The sequence below is a fragment of the Rhinoderma darwinii genome, chromosome 3 (genome assembly GCF_050947455.1).
Source record: "Rhinoderma darwinii isolate aRhiDar2 chromosome 3, aRhiDar2.hap1, whole genome shotgun sequence".
Lineage (NCBI taxonomy): Eukaryota > Metazoa > Chordata > Amphibia > Anura > Rhinodermatidae > Rhinoderma > Rhinoderma darwinii.
This window is the reverse complement of record NC_134689.1, coordinates 228,436,660-228,453,404: the sequence shown is the minus strand read 5'-3', so window position 1 is coordinate 228,453,404 and position 16,745 is coordinate 228,436,660. Positions and strand designations below refer to the sequence as shown.

The 16,745-nt window shown below is 42.2% G+C and overlaps 1 protein-coding gene across 4 annotated transcripts in view; it reads left to right on the top strand.

Annotated features, from left to right (window-relative positions):
- FBH1 (F-box DNA helicase 1) overlaps positions 1–16,745 on the top strand; it is a 175,528-nt gene that overhangs the window by 100,560 nt on the left and 58,223 nt on the right. The window contains exons 1-6 of one of the 4 annotated variants that reach the window (XM_075857496.1): positions 12–285; positions 2,449–2,607; positions 6,462–6,967; positions 9,655–9,785; positions 13,301–13,433; positions 15,001–15,191. In XM_075857496.1, the coding sequence (XP_075713611.1) occupies position 285; positions 2,449–2,607; positions 6,462–6,967; positions 9,655–9,785; positions 13,301–13,433; positions 15,001–15,191 (1,121 nt within the window). In that variant the 5' untranslated portion in view covers positions 12–284. Of the gene's footprint in view, positions 1–11; positions 286–2,448; positions 2,608–6,461; positions 6,968–9,654; positions 9,786–13,300; positions 13,434–15,000; positions 15,192–16,745 lie in introns of those variants that run through there. The other 3 variants (XM_075857494.1, XM_075857495.1, XM_075857497.1) reach the window with 3 other exon arrangements.

Genomic DNA, 16,745 nt, shown 5'->3' with positions numbered 1-16,745 from the left:
TCCGCGTCCAATCAGTTCTTCGCTCGGGTCGTCCATGGCTGATTACAAGCGTCGTTATCTTCACGCTTCCATATACTGAGTGATACTTTCGCTTTACACTGCCGTGGTGGGAAGGTGCTCGTGTGGACAGTTGGCAAAGAAAAATCTATGAACAACGCATAAATAACTGCCCCCTGCTGGGCATAAGGATGAAACAGAAGCCATGGAGTGGAAGGTGACAATTGCTGGAACGCAACTCTGGGACCTTGATCGGAAACTTACATATTGCTCTGCCCTCTAGTAACAGTACGTGTTCTGTCCTCTCATTGGTCACAAGTGATTGCTCGCAGCTGTGATTGGCTATTGATGTACAATAGCTTTGGCATACTGTAGGTTATATGGACGAGTTTCTAAGGCCACGATCACACACACAGTTTTGATGCAGTTTTTGGCTCCCGTTTTTTTTAGCCAAAGCCGGAAGTGGATCCAAAAGGAAAGGTATAAAGAAAATACTGATGTTTCTCCTTTCTTTTGTGTCCACTCTTTTCCCAAGACTGTGTGTGTGATCCTGGTCTAATGGGTTTTTCCCTGATTAGATCTGCCATAAGGGTAAGGCCCCACAAAGCAGCAGTGTAGCGGGTAAAATCGTGTGGCCATGAATGATAACACCCTTTATAGCTTCCCGATTTTTGCATGTAAACAGCTGTTTTACCAGTAAAAACGCACGCCCATTAATGAGCAATTTGACAACCGTGCAAAACCGGGAGCCTGCGCGGCTGTCCCTGCATCACAGCAGCGTAAATGTCAATCCTTACGCTAAATGTTGATCATTGGGGGTTTGACCGCTTGGACCCCCAAATTTTGAGAGCGGATTGCTATCTCCGTTTCTTCCTGCTAGAATAAAAAGTGACAACACGTGCATGGCCAGCTCCCCAGAAATGTGGACTGAGCACCCCAATTCTTGGGATCGTCACAGAGGTCAGACCCCTGGTTATTATGGCATAACTAGTCAAGATACTATAACAATCTTCAGTGAAAAAAAACCTGCCTTAAAAGAAGTTTTCCAACTTCTATTAATTAAAGAGGTTTTCTCCTTTTAGACGTTGGTGCCATCTGTTCAATTGGAGGGAGTCTGGCAGCTGTTACCCCTGCTGATGGCTACAATGATGTGCCCGTGGCACTTGGAAAGCATTGTGACCCTATGGCTCAAAATGTTTTGGTGGACATTATTATGCACGAAAGGGATTTGATGCATTTTTTATTTTTTATTTTTTTTAATAGACCTCCAATCTGTTAGTTGGTGACAGGTTGACTAGATTCGCACATCCTAATAGGTTTTATTCTTTTACTCTTTTTTCCCCAATAAAAAAATTTCCTTAGGAGTTTGCATTCTTTCATTAAAGAGGCTCTGTCACCAGATTTTCAAACCCCTATCTCGTATTGCAGCAGATCGGCGCTGCAATGTAGATTACAGTAACGTTTTATTTTTTCAAAAACGATCATTTTTGGCCAAGTTATTAGCATTTTTATATTTATGCAAATGAGGCTTTCTTAAGTACAACTGGGCGTGTTTAAAGTTATGTCCAAGTGGGCGTGTATTGTGTGTGTACATCTGGGCGTTTTTACATGTTTTACTAGCTGGGCGTTGTGAATGGGAGTGTATGATGCTGACGAATCAGCATCATCCACTTCTCTTCGTTAACACCCAGCTTCTGGCAGTGCACAGACACACAACGTGTTCTCCAGAGATCACGCTGTGACGTCACTTCCTGCCCCAGGTCCTGCATCGTGTCGGACGAGCGAGGACACATCGGCACTAGGCGACAGAGGCTACATCGACTTACCTGCAAACGCCGAATCTGCTGCAGAATCAACTGTAGCCTCTGTCGCCTGGTGCCGATGTGTCCTCGCTCGTCCGACACGATGCAGGACCTGGGGCAGGAAGTGACGTCACAGCGTGATCTCTCGAGAACACGCTGTGTGTCTGCACTGCCAGAAGCTGGGTGGTAACGAAGAGAAGTGGATGATGCTGATTCGTCAGCATCATACACTTCCATTCACAACCACCCAGCTAGTAAAACAAGTAAAAACGCCCAGATGTACTCACATAATACACGCCCACTTGTACTTAACTTTAAAGCTTATTTGCATAAATATAAAAATGCTCATAACTTGGCCAAAAATGCTCGTTTTTTAAAGAAAAAAAAAAACTTTACTGTAATCTACATTGCAGCGCCGATCTGCTGCAATACGAGATAGGGGTTTGAAAATCTGGTGACAGAGCCTCTTTAAAGGGAGTGAGCAATTTGACAACTAATACAAAAAGCTCATCACTGTCTACCAAAAGAATGCTAATGTGAACCCAGCCTCCTAAACGTCCCATTAATTCTGTCCCGGGGCCCAGTCTCGCTGCTCATCTATATGATTGATTGTGACATGCAAATCTCTAAAACTTTTATTGGTCAATAGTGAGAAGGCGGAAGCATCTTACGGAAACAGATTGCCTGGAACTTGCTCAGAGCCGAGAAAGTTTGTACTCCCTCACTCAGCCCTTCAACCAATGGAAACCCAAGCAAGACGTACATAGAGGCCTGTATCCTCGTAGCAGGGCCGAGAGAAGCTGGCGAGGTAGACGCTCACTCTATCTTCTCTACGTTTCTGAATGTTAAGACCTAGAAAGTCGTGAACAAATCAAAAAATGGCCCAAGGTTCCACCACGTTTGCGGTCAACTTTCGATATATAAGTCTAATGAACCTGTCTACTCATTAGCCTGAATTATGCTAAAAAGCGTTGGTATGAACTTTGCCCCAACTGCATTGAAAAAGCCACTTTTGAATGTAACTATGCAGAAAAAGAGTTGTATACGGTGCAATATCCCCTTTTTTTTTATTATTAATTTTTTTGTCAATGGCAAACGTATGAAGCATGCGTTTGACATCTCAAACATTTTTCCCGAACATGGTGTGAACCTAGCCTTAGACTGTCTTAAGATCTACTATATGGCTAAAAGTATGCGGACACCTGACCATCACACCCATATAAGCCTGTTGGACATGGCCGTTAATGTGGAGTGGACCCCCTCTTGCGACTATAACAAGATTTGGTAGTGTGTCTGTGGGGATTTGTGCCCATTTTGTCAGAAGAACATTTGTGAGGTCAGGTACTGACGTTAGACGAGAAGCTCTAGTTTGCAATCAACGCTCTAAGGCTGGGTTCACACAACCTATTTTCAGGCGTAAACGAGGCGTATTATGCCTCGTTTTACGCCTGAAAATAGGGCTACAATACGTCGGCAAACATCTGCCCATTCATTTGAATGGGTTTGCCGACGTACTGTGCAGACGACCTGTAATTTACGCGTCGTCGTTTGACAGCTGTCAAACGACGACGCGTAAATGGACTGCCTCGGCAAAGAAGTGCAGGGCACTTCTTTGCCACGTAATTTGAGCTGTTCTTCATTGAACTCAATGAAGCACAGCTCAAGATTTACGAGAGTCTCAGACGCCTCGTAAATTACGAGGAGGAGCTTTTACGTGTGAAACGAGGCAGCTGTAAACAGTCTGTCTTTTCACACGTAAATGCCTCTCATCGTGTGAACATACCCTAAGTCATCCCAAAGGTTTTTGATTTGGATGAGGTCAGGGCTCTGCAGATATGTCGAGTTCCTCCACACTAAACTCCTTATAGGCCTTCGCTTTGTGCCCAGGTGCAAGTCATGCTGTAACAAAAAAGGGGCCTTCCCCACACAGTTTGAAGCTCACAATGAGCCTAATGAAAAACAGTCGTAAAATACAGAGCTTTTTTCAAGGGATAACCGCCTCTGATTTTCAGCCGTTTTTTTTTATGCTTCAAGCGTTTTTTACGGCCGTTTCTGGAGCTGTTTTTCTATTGAGACAATGAAAAAATGGCTCAAGAATTGACATGCACTTCTTTTTTACAGGGCGCTTTTTTTACGCACCGTTTTTACATACTGTCGCACAAAAAACACCCCATGGGAATGATACACCGTTTTTCCTGTTGAAATCCATGGGCAGATGTTTGGAGTTGCCCAGTCCCTGTTTTTCCAGCCATTTTTTGGGGAGTTTAAGGCCCGAAAAACATCTGAAAATAGGCTGTGTTAACATACTCTCTCCCTTCACTGGAAAGAAGAGGCCTAGCCCAAACCCTGAAAAAACGACTCCAGACCATTATCCCTCCTCCACTAAGTTTTACAGTAGGCATGATGTATTCTTGTAGATATCGTTCTCCTGGCATCAGCCAAAGCCAGGTTCTTCCATCAGATTGCCAGATAGGGAAACGTGACTCATCACTGCAGAGTTCAGCGTGCTCTACACCACTCCAGCCGACGCTTGGCATTGTGCCTGGTGATCTCAGGCTTTTGTGCAGCTGCTTGACCTTGGAAACCCATTTTATGATTCTCCTGCCAGATCTTGTGCTGTTGTCACTTCCAGAGGCAGTTTGGAACTCTGTAGTGTATGATCCGACATAAAATAGGTGATTTTTATGCGCCATGTGCTTCGGCACTCGGAGACCACGCTCTGTGAGTTTGCGTGGTCTACCAATTCTAGTCTGAGCTGTTGTTACTCTTAGACACTTCCACTTCACAATAATAGCACTTACAGTTGACCAGGAAGGATCAACCAGATAAGACATTTCAGAAACGGACTGGTGGCTAAGGTGGCATCCTATGACAGTGCCACGTTTACTGAGTCGCTGAGCTCTTTAGTACGACCCATACTACTAGCATTGTTTGTCTATGGAGACCGTATGGCGATGTGCTTGATTTTATGTACCTGTTTGCAATGGGTGTGATTAAACACATGGACTCAATAATTAGGAGGGGTGTCCACCTACTTTTGGCCATATAGTGTATTATTATGTATTCGGTTAGTGCATTTTTTTTCTCCATTACATTAGAGGAACATTCTGTGTATAACTTTACACGTATAAACAGTAAATGTCTGAAATTATTTTCCATATTTGCAAACTATGTCCACAGTCAATAGATACTAAGAAATCCTAACGTAACCCACTGACCTAGAAAGGGGTGCGTCATGCTTCCGTCAGGGGCTCTGGTATTTTTGATGGTAAGAAAAGCTCTGCAGACTGCGGTATTCTGTCAAAAATACCAGCAACCCTGAATGGACTGGCAAAAACCAGTGTAAACCGAGCCTAATCAATGTAATAAAACGGTTCGAGTGGACTGGCAGATGCAATGCATGTTCTTTGGGTAAACTAGTGTTTACATTTGATGTAACATGTCCGCAAAGGATTTGCCGAGTCATTCATTTCATATAAACTATAAACAGTTTTTTATCAGTGATGTTTTCTGAGCTCTTATCTGCTTCTGTGTTTAATGGGCGTCTGTCACCAGAAAGTGGCCTATGAAAGCGGCAGCACAGTAATCTAGTGTAGCCTCACCTCAATCTAACGCGGTTTTTATTTTTCAGTTGAGTGCCTCCGGTGCAGCAAAAATAACTTTATTCTTCATATGCAAATGAGCTTTTTGGAGCAACGAGGGCATCACCGTTGCTCCAAGCTGCCCTACCCACTATCTCCAGTACGTCCATCCATACATGCTGTTTCACTTCCCTGGGGCAGATGGAATCTTCCAGCAAGACAATGCGACATGTCACATGGCTAGAAATGTCCGACAGTGGTTGGAAGAGGACAACCAAGACTTCAGAGTATTTCCCTGGCCCCCTGATTCGCCAGCCTTGAACCCCATTGAGCATCCGTGGCAGTACCACAATCGTCTTGTTCACTCTATGGATCCTCCCCCCACGCACCCTCCAGCAAATGTGGGATGCAGTGCGGTCAGCCTGGCTCCAGATACCTGAGACAACCGACCAGCACATTATTGAGTCACTCCCGGGCCCGTCTAGCTGCTGTCTGTGCTGCACATGGCGGTTACTCTGGATATTAGCTGCTGGTCATAACAATGTGACTCGCCTGTGTATATCCCCTGACACTGCCCCACACAGTATATCGCCCCTGTAGTGCTCCCCACACAGTATAATGCCCCTAAAACGATACTCCACACAGTATAATGCCCCAATAGTCCCTAATAAAATACATATTCGCCTAACCCCGTTCCAATGACGAGTGGAGGAGATCCCTCTGGTCTGTGTGGCTCGACGCAGACAGGCGCGATGATGTAACTGCCTCGTACCACCGGCGATACATAGTGAATGGTAGATCAGGGACCTTACGGCTTTTGGGTTCAACTGTATCTGCATCCTGAGGATGCAGATCGAGTAGAAACGGGGAAAAACCGAAATGTGCAGGATGATGTCCGTTAATTGCGCTGAATTTCGGGGTTTTTTTGGTTGTTTTTTTTTTCAATGAATTGGCCAGCCGTGGGCGTCAGCTATTTTAATTCATGATATGTTGTCTGCACGCTAGATTATGTAAATCTCCGTTGGATTTTTGTTTCCTTACAATTTGTACAAATATTTTTTTCTCGTTTACTTTTCCATAGGTACAGGAAGAAAAACCACTTGTTCTTTCAGTCCTTCACATGATAATAATATTGTAAGCACAGATCCATCCACTAGCCCCAGCCATACCCCGGACATGGCAGAAGACGTGTCTAGTTATATAGATGAGGACTCTGGAGGGTCGGACAGCGAGAATGATTTCTCTCTATCGGACCCCATCTTAAGCAGAAAGAGACCTTTTTCTTCCTTAGAAAGTAGGAGAGAACATTCAGATGCACATGGTGAAGGAGAGGACGCTCCCTCATCTTTCAGCAATTTCTTTGAGGAGGAGGATGATGATGAAATGGGTCTTATGGTTGATTCACTCTCTGAGTCTTGCTATGGACTGTTTGGTGTGACTGACCAGAACTATTCATCATGCGGACACATAAACCAGTTCCCTGATGAACTGTTGCAATGTATATTCGGCTTCCTTCCAATTGCGGACCTTTATCAGAATATCAGCTTGGTTTGCCAAAAATGGAAGTCTTTGGTCCATGACGCACTGGTTTGTACATGTTATCCGTAAAAAAGTCCTTACATATTTGACCTAAAATGCTGTGTAGAAAATTGTATAATTGGAGACCTTGGATGGTATAGGGTTTATTTTTTTATTTTTTTCCTCTTTTATCTTGCTTTTCATTCTCCTAAACAAAGTATTTTTAAGGGCTTGTTCACACAGAGTTTTTTACAGGCAGATAAAATCTCTCAGGCAGATTTTGACCTGCCTGCACTTTTGCGTGGCTTTTTGGTGGCATTTTTCGCCCGTGGCCATTGAAGCTAATGCAAGGACTGCGGGGAAAAAACACAGGAAAAAATACTCATATGAGCACCACAGGTTTTCTCTGTCTCCCATTGATTTCAATAGGAGGTCAGAGGCGGAACCGTGGCAAGAAAGGACATGCCACTTATTTTTTATTTTTCCCGCAAGTGGCTAAATGCCGCATGGGGGAAAAAAACCCACCTCTGCATCCCATTGAAACCAATGGGGGGTGGGAGCGGATTCAGATGCGGTTTCCGAGTCAAAATTAACGCCAAAAAACTGGGAACAGGGCCTTAGAGTAATTGTAATCCAACCTGTATTACTAATAATAGAAGTCAGTGGCGAGAGAAATTATCTTCGTTCTCAGAGCCTTATGCTGTATGCATCGGGAAGTGGTCCCAATGTATACACGAAGCAGGTCTATAGGGCCCATTGATCCAGCATATCCCAAAAAAAGTGTCCTTTTGGAATGCGTCGGGGCTGTATCCGTTGGCACGCTTTTTTTGGGCAAATATATGGACAGAGCCGTAAGGGACTCCCTCTTGGAGCGGAATCCCCAGCCAGAGGGGTTCCGCTCCTACAAGGCGCTTCAGTGGCGCGATCTACAAGGTGGGAGGGTGCTATTTACAAGGGGGGAGAGTGCTATTTACAAGGGGGGGTCGAGTGTCTTCTACAGGGGGATGTGGCACTATCTACATAGGCATTGTGGCACTATTTACAGGGATACTGGTGCTATCTACATGGGCAGCGTGGCACTATCTATGTGGGCCCCGACACTTTCTATGTGCGCACTGTGGCACTAACTACAGTGGGCACCGGCACTTTATTTTTGGGAATGGTCACTTTATATGTAGGCACTGTGGTACTATGTGGGGACTGGTGCACTATCTACAGTGCGCACTGTGGCACGATCTACAGGGACATTGCGGCACTATCTACATAGGCACTGGTGTTTTCAGTGGGTTGGGACAATGTCATTTTTGTCTTTTTTATTTTTTATATGGCTAGTTACATGAAAATATTATTTATATTGCTAAACCTGGCTAAATAGTATATTATTTTATAAAAATACATTCCTTTTAAGAATAAGAGACAGACATTTCGGTTTTGCCCCACAGAAAGCCTAAGGGTATGTTCACACGGCCTATTTTGGCCGTTTTTCGGGCCGTAAACGGCCGAAAAGTCGGCAGCAGAGCGCCTCCAAACATCTGCCCATTGATTTCAATGGGAAAAAGCGCGTTCTGTTCTGACGGGCCGCTTTTTTACAGGGCCATTTTGAAAAACGGCCGCGAAAAAGAAGTGCATGTCACTTCTTGGGACGTTTTTGGAGCCGTTTTTCATAGACTCTAGAAAAACGGCCATAAAAAACGCGAGCGGCTTAAAAAACTTTGGAAAATCAGTATTTTCAGACTTTTTTGGTTAAACTTGTGAACATACCCTTACAAAGGTGTATTTTTGGTCACAGTTCCAGCAGCAATTTCCATGAAGCAGAATTTTTGACAAAAATGTTGCGGTTTTGCCGTTATTACAAAACTCATAATACAAATATGGAAAAAATAAAATAATGTACATACATCCTAAGGACTGATTCCCATGAACATAAAATTTTGCACTTGTGCTGCAATTGCAAAATAACTAATATCTCATGTAAATACAATTTTTAAGGGTGTCTGCAAACCTACTGTGTGTGTGCCACGTGGCTTTACTGCAGTTTGATGCATTTTTTTAATGCTGTTTTTAGCCACGCAGCTTGTACAGGTGAAACATTGGTTTAAATCTTTCATATGTACAAGCATCACAGCCAAAAACTGCAAAAAAAACCTGTGATAGGACATACTGTAATACAGCGAGTTATCAGTTGCAAATGTGATCTTTTTTATATTTTCCCTTTATAATGTTTTATATGATTTTAATGTCATTTGACTTTCTATAGAGGCAATTTTCTATTACTGCGATTTTAACAAAAATATATTTTTTTTTATTTGAATTTTTATTTTATAAGTAGTATAGTTCTTTGCTACACTAGTACTAGCATGTATGAATGTAGCTTAAATGGCTTTTGTCCCTTTCTGCCCACTTTTGTTTTAGCTCTTTGTATTATGAATGTTTAGAAGATTAGGGGATTTGTTGTACTTCCTATAATGTCAATTCTCAATGACTTTTCAAGTGACATGTTAAAGAACAAAAACATATAAAAAACTGACAATTTGTGAAAGCATCAACAACCACCATAGCAATCACAATTTGCTTAGCATAACATAATAAATAAGATATACAATATTTGTTTTTCTTACCTCCAATAATATCAAACCAGTCCAGGAAGCTATCCCTAGACTTTCTTTCCCTGAACTTGTGATTTATGTGGTTCCCTCTTATTCCAGTAACTTCTCTTGTTTGCTTGTGACCTTTTTTTTTTGTTTATGATTTTTCAGTTTATTAAATGGAAGAAATTGTACCACCGGTATCTTGCAAAAGATGGTCCGGCTATAGTGGAAATTGAGGAGCTTCTTAAGAAAAATGAAATAACTGCAAACAACCCACTCTGTATACTAAATTTAGTTAAGTAAGTAAACTTTATACTACTTTGTTTTTTGTTTTTTTCCTGCTACCTTACAAAATGAAGAGCCAGGTCCCCACGAATGTGCAATGTCTTTAGGGATATCTAAGTAGGGTAAAGTAATCTAACAAACCCTGAGATGCCCACGTTACCCGAAATAAAGCTGGGGATAACCAGCACGATTTGTCTTCCTCTAGAATAAATTCTGAGAACAGAATCCCTGATGGTGTATATGATTTTGAAGAGGTATCCCAGCACATATGTATGTGATAGGTGATAAATGCTAAATATGGGGTCTGACTGCCGGGATCCCCACCAGCACATCTGCAAGGGTGGAGGAGTTGTGTGGAATGACATTGAAGTTCGCTATATACATACCTACCATAGACTGCACTGAAGAGGCAGCGCGAATGCTGACCTCCGACATAAAATTTTAATAACCTGATATTCGAGACAATATTAAAACTTATTACAATTTACTGCCGTGTTTTTGTTTTTTGTGGTTTAAATGGACACTAACTTTTCAAAAAACTTTGCATAAATCAATAGTATAAGCGAAAATAAGAAACTTTGTAATATCCCCTCCTAAGGCCTCATTCACACGACAGGGTCCGAGTGTCGGCCGGGAAAATCGGCCGGTTTGCATTCGTTCCGATTCCGTTCCGGGCCTTGTTGCCGTTTTTACCGGCCGATTTTTGACCCGATTTGCAGTCGTTTTTTTCCCTGTCCGTTTTAAAATCGGATGAATTTCATTTAAATTTGTTGTCACACACAGCCCTTTGTAGATAATGCCACCCTGCCCCCTGCAGGTGATGCCCCCTGTAGGTTGCACCCATCCCCCCCCCCCTTCCAGGAGAAGTCACTGACTTCAATGTCCATATATGGACAGTGTAGTCACTGACTGACTTCTCCTGGAGAGGAATTCCCTGCCACAGGTCAGGAATTCCGCTTCAGAAGTGAGTGACGTCACTGTGTCCATATATGGACAGTGTAGTCACTCACTTCTCCTGTAGCGGCATCCCCGGCCATAGAGTCGGGGATTCCGCTGCAGAAGTGAGTGACATCGCTGTGTCCATATATGGACAGTGTAGTCACTCACTTCTCCTGTAGCGGAATCCCCAATCCCCGGCCGGGGACTGGGGATTCCGACTCCTACAGGGAGCAAAAAAAGACCCTCCTCCTCCTCCTCACATGCATTGTGAGGAGGAGAGAGAGCGCGAGCGACGGTAGACCTGGCCATCACTCGGGACACATTCCGGTGATGGCCGTGTATTACCCGGCCCCATAGACTTCTATGGGGGCCGGGTACCCGGCCGAAAATAGGGCATGTCCCATTTTTTGACGGCCGGGTTTCCCGGCTGTCAAAAAATCGGTCGTGTGAATAGCCCTATTAGGGGTCTATTGTTCCTAATGCAGCCGGGTGCCGGCTGATTTATGAACGGCCGGCACCCGGCCGGGAAACCCTGTCGTGTGAATTCCGCCTAACTGTTGACGAATTCTGAATTTACTGATGGACTATCGGCTCACTAAAGGATCAGGTTACAGCTGCCCATAGAAGTCTATGGAGAGGAAAGGGATGAGGGAGCAGAGTGAGAGAGAGACGCTGCTGTAGCTTCTAGTATTATTTTTATTTCAGGGCAGTGCTGTATTCTCAGCTACACTGCTCATACTGCTGTATTGTCTCCTACATTCTGCTGCAGCTTATATAAATAAATATAACGGATATCATGTTTTCTATACACTGCACGCAGAGAAGACTAGAAACCTGTGTAATATATATATATAATGAGCAGGATTCTCCTCTTTGTGTGCAGTGTATAGAAAACATGATATCCGTTAGACTCTGCCCACTAGCTCAGAGAAAACTGAGAATTAGAAAAAGAGCCTGAGGAGGGGAGACAAAAAAAAAAAAAATGCAGATTACAAGTCCTATAATATGCAGCAGTCATGTTATTTCTCATATACACACACATGATCGCTTATACTTAAAAGTCACTTGAAAAGGTAGGTGCGCTTTAAAGGGGGAAATGTTCTGAAAGTTTCCTTAGGGAAACAGACTATCTGATAAAGGGTTACATGGCAACTTTGGCCGCGGCACAGATCGCCTGGCCAAATATCTGTGTGTTCTTGCGTGCATCACACGTTTTTTATTATACACTGTTTGTATTTAACTCCAAAGAAAATGAAAACGTTTTCCCCCAAAAAATTCTGGAGAATGCATCAGATGTAGGATATCGGGCAGATTTCTCTCATCTACATTGGAATTGTCCTACGGTCCACCAATTCTGGGTAAACGCTCTGGAATGTATAGAACAAAACTTGAAATGTAAATTTCTGGAGGAACCGGGAATTAGGTTACTTGGGAATTTTGGATAATTTACATATTCCTCAAAATAGAATAATAATTGGGGGTAGTTATTTTGCTCTTTTTTATGAGGCTAACTATAGCAAAAAAATGGATTGCATATGCAGCACTGAAGCTCATAGATTGGCATAGGATAATAGTAAGGAATATAAATATTGAGTTTGGCTATTTATAATAGTAAAAATGAAAAACTTTAAATTTGAAAAACTATGGGAACCATGGTTCCCCTTTTTAATATTTTATGTATATGTTTAAAATACACTTTTATATACAAGTAAGGCTTCGTTCACATATGCGCCAGGGTCCCGTTCCATCTGAGCTTTGTCGGAACGGGACCCAAAGTTTTCCATTTCCATCACCATTGATTTTCAATGGTGACGGATCCGGTCCTAATGGTTTCCGTTTGTCCCTGTTGTGCAAGGGTTCTGTCATTTTGCCAGAATCAATAGCGCAGTCGACTACACTATTGATTCCGGCAAAACGACGGAACCCTTGCACAACTGAGACAAACAGAAACCATTAGGACTGGATCCGTCACCATTGAAATCAGTGGCGATGGAAACGGAAACTTTTGGTTTGTGTCAGTCAGGGTCCCGTTCCGTCGGAACGGGACCCTGGCGCATAAGTGAACGAAGCCTAAGGTATATGGAGTACATTGTATTGGATTATGTATTTGTAATATGCAACGGATTTTGCATTGGGACTATGCTTTTGGGGGTGGCGGTTGGGAAAGTTGACTACTTTTTTTTTTTTTTTTTTTTTTCTATGTATACATTTTTATTGGTAGGATTTAATAAGAAAATATTGAGAATCATAAAAATGTGTCTGCGTTGCAACTGTTGCAAGAAATCCAGCAGGTTTTCCAATGCGGCCGCTTTGACTTTTATTACGTGCAATGCAGCCTGTGTCGTAGCCAAAGTCGCCGTGTAGCCTTCGTTCCAAGTGTAACCACAGAGTTGGATAATGTCTGGTCCCAACGTTCCTCATATTACAGAAGCCCTGCAGGGCAGTAACAAGTTTCCATTTGCACATCTATATACATAAATATAGGGCTGAATGTGGACCCTGAATCCAGATACGTTTTATTCTTATTTACGTCATCCGTTTCATGACTGTGGATTGTTTACCTGCTGACTTATGTCTGAATACTCTGTAGGTACTTTGCTACTTTGTCTGCTTGTGTCACCGACTCGCAAGCCATTTTGGAATGTCTGAAAAACCATCATTTGTATGAAATTGCTGAAAAATGCGTTTTCCAAAGACTTCCAGAGCTGATATGTAACGATGCGGTATGTATACATATTATCTGTGTAGTTGACCTCCTTAACCCCTTAATGACCAGGCCTCTGTCTTTTCACCAGCCATAACTTATTTTTTTTTTTTTCTTTTTTATTGACGTTGCTGTATGAGGCCTTGTTTTATGCGGGAGAAATTGTACTTTTTTTTTTTTTTTTCTGTCCGGTTTTGGGGTGGAAATAATTCACTGTGTAAGTTATATAATGAATTTTTACGGTGTGAATATAGGAAAAAGCATTTCTCTGCATGTTCATTTTTTTTATTTCTTTATCCCTTTCACGCTAAATAACATGTTAAATTAATTCTTCAGGTTGCTGCAGTCGTGTAGATATCTAAGGTGTTCTTTGTTTTTGTGCAATGTATGAGGAATAAAATATATCTTATACTAAATAATGCCTTTTTGTGAGGGCCGTTTTTATAAAAACTAATTTTTTTTTATTTTAAATCCTATTAAGGGATAACTTTATTTTCAACTTTTATTTTTTACTTGTATTCTAATACATTACACTGTGTCACTATGACACAGGCTGCTGTTAGGGCAGCACATAACAGCAGGCAAATTGAACAGACCTCTCTTGGGTCCTTTCTAAGTCCCCATGGTTGACTACAGAGGGGTTCCCCGGTCTTCGATTGCATCACCGGGCTTGACGCAATTGAAGAGGGGAATCCCCCTTTATAATGCTGCGGTCACCGCGGCGATCAAAGGGTTAAACAGCTGTGGTCAGAATTTTTTCAGATCCCATCTGTGTCCAGCAGGCTGGTCTAATTTCAGGAGCTGTTGGTTATACCTCCTGCTAAGAGGATGAGCGCTCCCAGGAGCGCTTATCCGCCTCTTCTACAGCGACGCCAAAAGACGTCGCTGTAGACTATAGCTCCTATTACACCGGATGATTTTGGCGGGTGCAGCGAGCTCCAAGTCGACTGTGCTATTGATTTTGTCAAACAAACCGAACCCGTTCTCAACGGTGACAATCGGTAACCATTAGCAAAGTATCCGTCACCATTGAGATCAATGGTGATGCAAACGGAAGCTATGATTTCAATTTGCCTTTGCGTTGAGGGGTTCCTCCGACGGAACCCCTCAACGGAAAGCCAACGCTGATGTGAGCAGGCCCTAAGACATTCACCGCCGCTCCATTCAATTTCCTCCTCACTGTGGTCGAGCAAATTGTGATGGAAAATCTGCAACAAATCTGCTTCATGTGCAGGTGGGCCTTTCGGTGCCCTTAGGCTGAGGGACTACTCCAGAACAGAACTTTTTGTTTCTTTTTTGAGAAACACTGTGGTAACTATCTGCTCTCTAACTCTACTATGAAGCTTCTCCTTTGTGCCGAAGATTTGATATGTAACCCGATCCATCTTTAGTTACTGCTCAAGTAAAAGTAGTTCTGCCGCTGTTTGCGTTACTGCAATTCAGTGTAAAGCTGACCAGGTGGAGCCCCATTGCTAACATTAGTTAATAACACGTTTATTATTAAAAATATTATTAAGCCTTTTGTATTGCGCTGTAGAAGCAACTCCTAATGCCTTATTCATATTAATTTTTTTGTATTATTGCAGACTGTGAACACTTGGGCAGTGCTGGCTGTAATTGCTCTTCTGTCAACCACAGTGGGTGATATCCAGAGGTTAATGCGATGCTTGCAACACTATAGATCACCTCTAAGACTCGTTGAAGTCATGGAAGCCTTATACTGTTTGGCAACTTTTCTCTTTGCGATGAGAGAGCAGAAGATTCTCATTAGCAATCGGTAGGAATGAAAATAAGCAAACTTTTCATGTGTTTTCTGTAAAAGAAAAAAAAATCGAAGATAATTCATAGAAGTATTTTTGGTCTGATTGCTCTACCTGAAGGGGCTGTCATAACAGTGTATAACAAACCTACTAATGCTCAATGTGAGGAGCTCCGAGATCACACTGTTTTTAGATGGCTGGGCTGATGATCTGTCACAGCGCTCAAATGTAATCTCGTCAAAGTATGTCTACAGCCATTTACATCCTATCATTTCTGTGCTGATAATTGCCTCTCTTTTGAACCATACTAAACTATAAATAACTGAATGTCCTTCCTTGAACGCAATTAGTTTAAAAAAAAAATTATCTTTATAGCGGTCAAGACCACTTTTTTTTCTGATCTAGAGCTCCAAATTCCCTGCATAAAGATTTAAATGATAAAATTCTGTCTGCTTGCAGCCACCATTAGGGGGAGCTAACTGTGTACACTTCAGACATTGAACTCAATAATAAAGATATAGTAAGAAATAAATTAGCACAGGATGTTATTTTAATAAATGGGTTGACCCACGAAATACACAGATCACCTATCCAAAGGATAGGTGATAAATGCACGATTGCTCCCAACCAATCACGTGTCCTGTGTTCCCCCCTTTTGAATGGAGTGGTGGTCATGTGCTCATGCACGGACACTGCTCCGTTTAGTGTGTATGGGGGTGACGGATATTTGTGTATTCTAGGCATTGAATGGCGTTGTAGTGCGCAAGCGTAAACTCGTGTATAGGGGATAAAAAATAAATTGTGGGTTGACCCCTTTTAAGCAGTATTCCACAAAAATTTGAGATTTTCTAGTGTTGTTAACATGGCAGTACTTAAGTGACTTTAGAAATCTAAAATTTTAAACCATATTTCAGTTTCTCAGCCCCCTTTTTATGGCTCCAAATCCTTGTCAGATGCTAACTGATGCAGATGTCTGTCAAAAACTCAATGGGACATGTTGGATATTCTCAGTCTCTAATAAGACAGATTGGTGCAAGTATGCATGAGCCACTATTAATGTCTCCTCATCAATATTTACTTCTATCTATTCTCTGTCCTATGCAGAGTTATCTATCAACGTTTTCACATGAGTAATGATTGGCATTGTCGTCCATAATCAAACCAAATCGACTTTGAATGACTTTTTGTTAATGGTGATGTCTGGTTTCGGCAATTTACTGTTATTTTTTGGATAATTAAAAGTTAGACAATTTTCCAATATGCTTTTCTGTACTAATTCCTCACGGTTTCCAAGATCTCTGCTTGTTGTTATTCAGAAGGAACATTCGTTGTTTACTCCCAGTGGATGTGATTCTGTCCATGGTCATGTGATGGACACACAGGTGCTGTGATCGTTCCAGTATGTGTATCCCAGCACCTGTGTGTCCATCACATGACCATGGACAGTATGTTATCCACTGGAAGTAAACAATGAATATTTATTGGAAAATTGTATCACTTTTAGTTGTACAAAAAATAAATTTATTTGCTCTGCCATCCATAATCACTCATGTATTGCAAAAGCATAAATT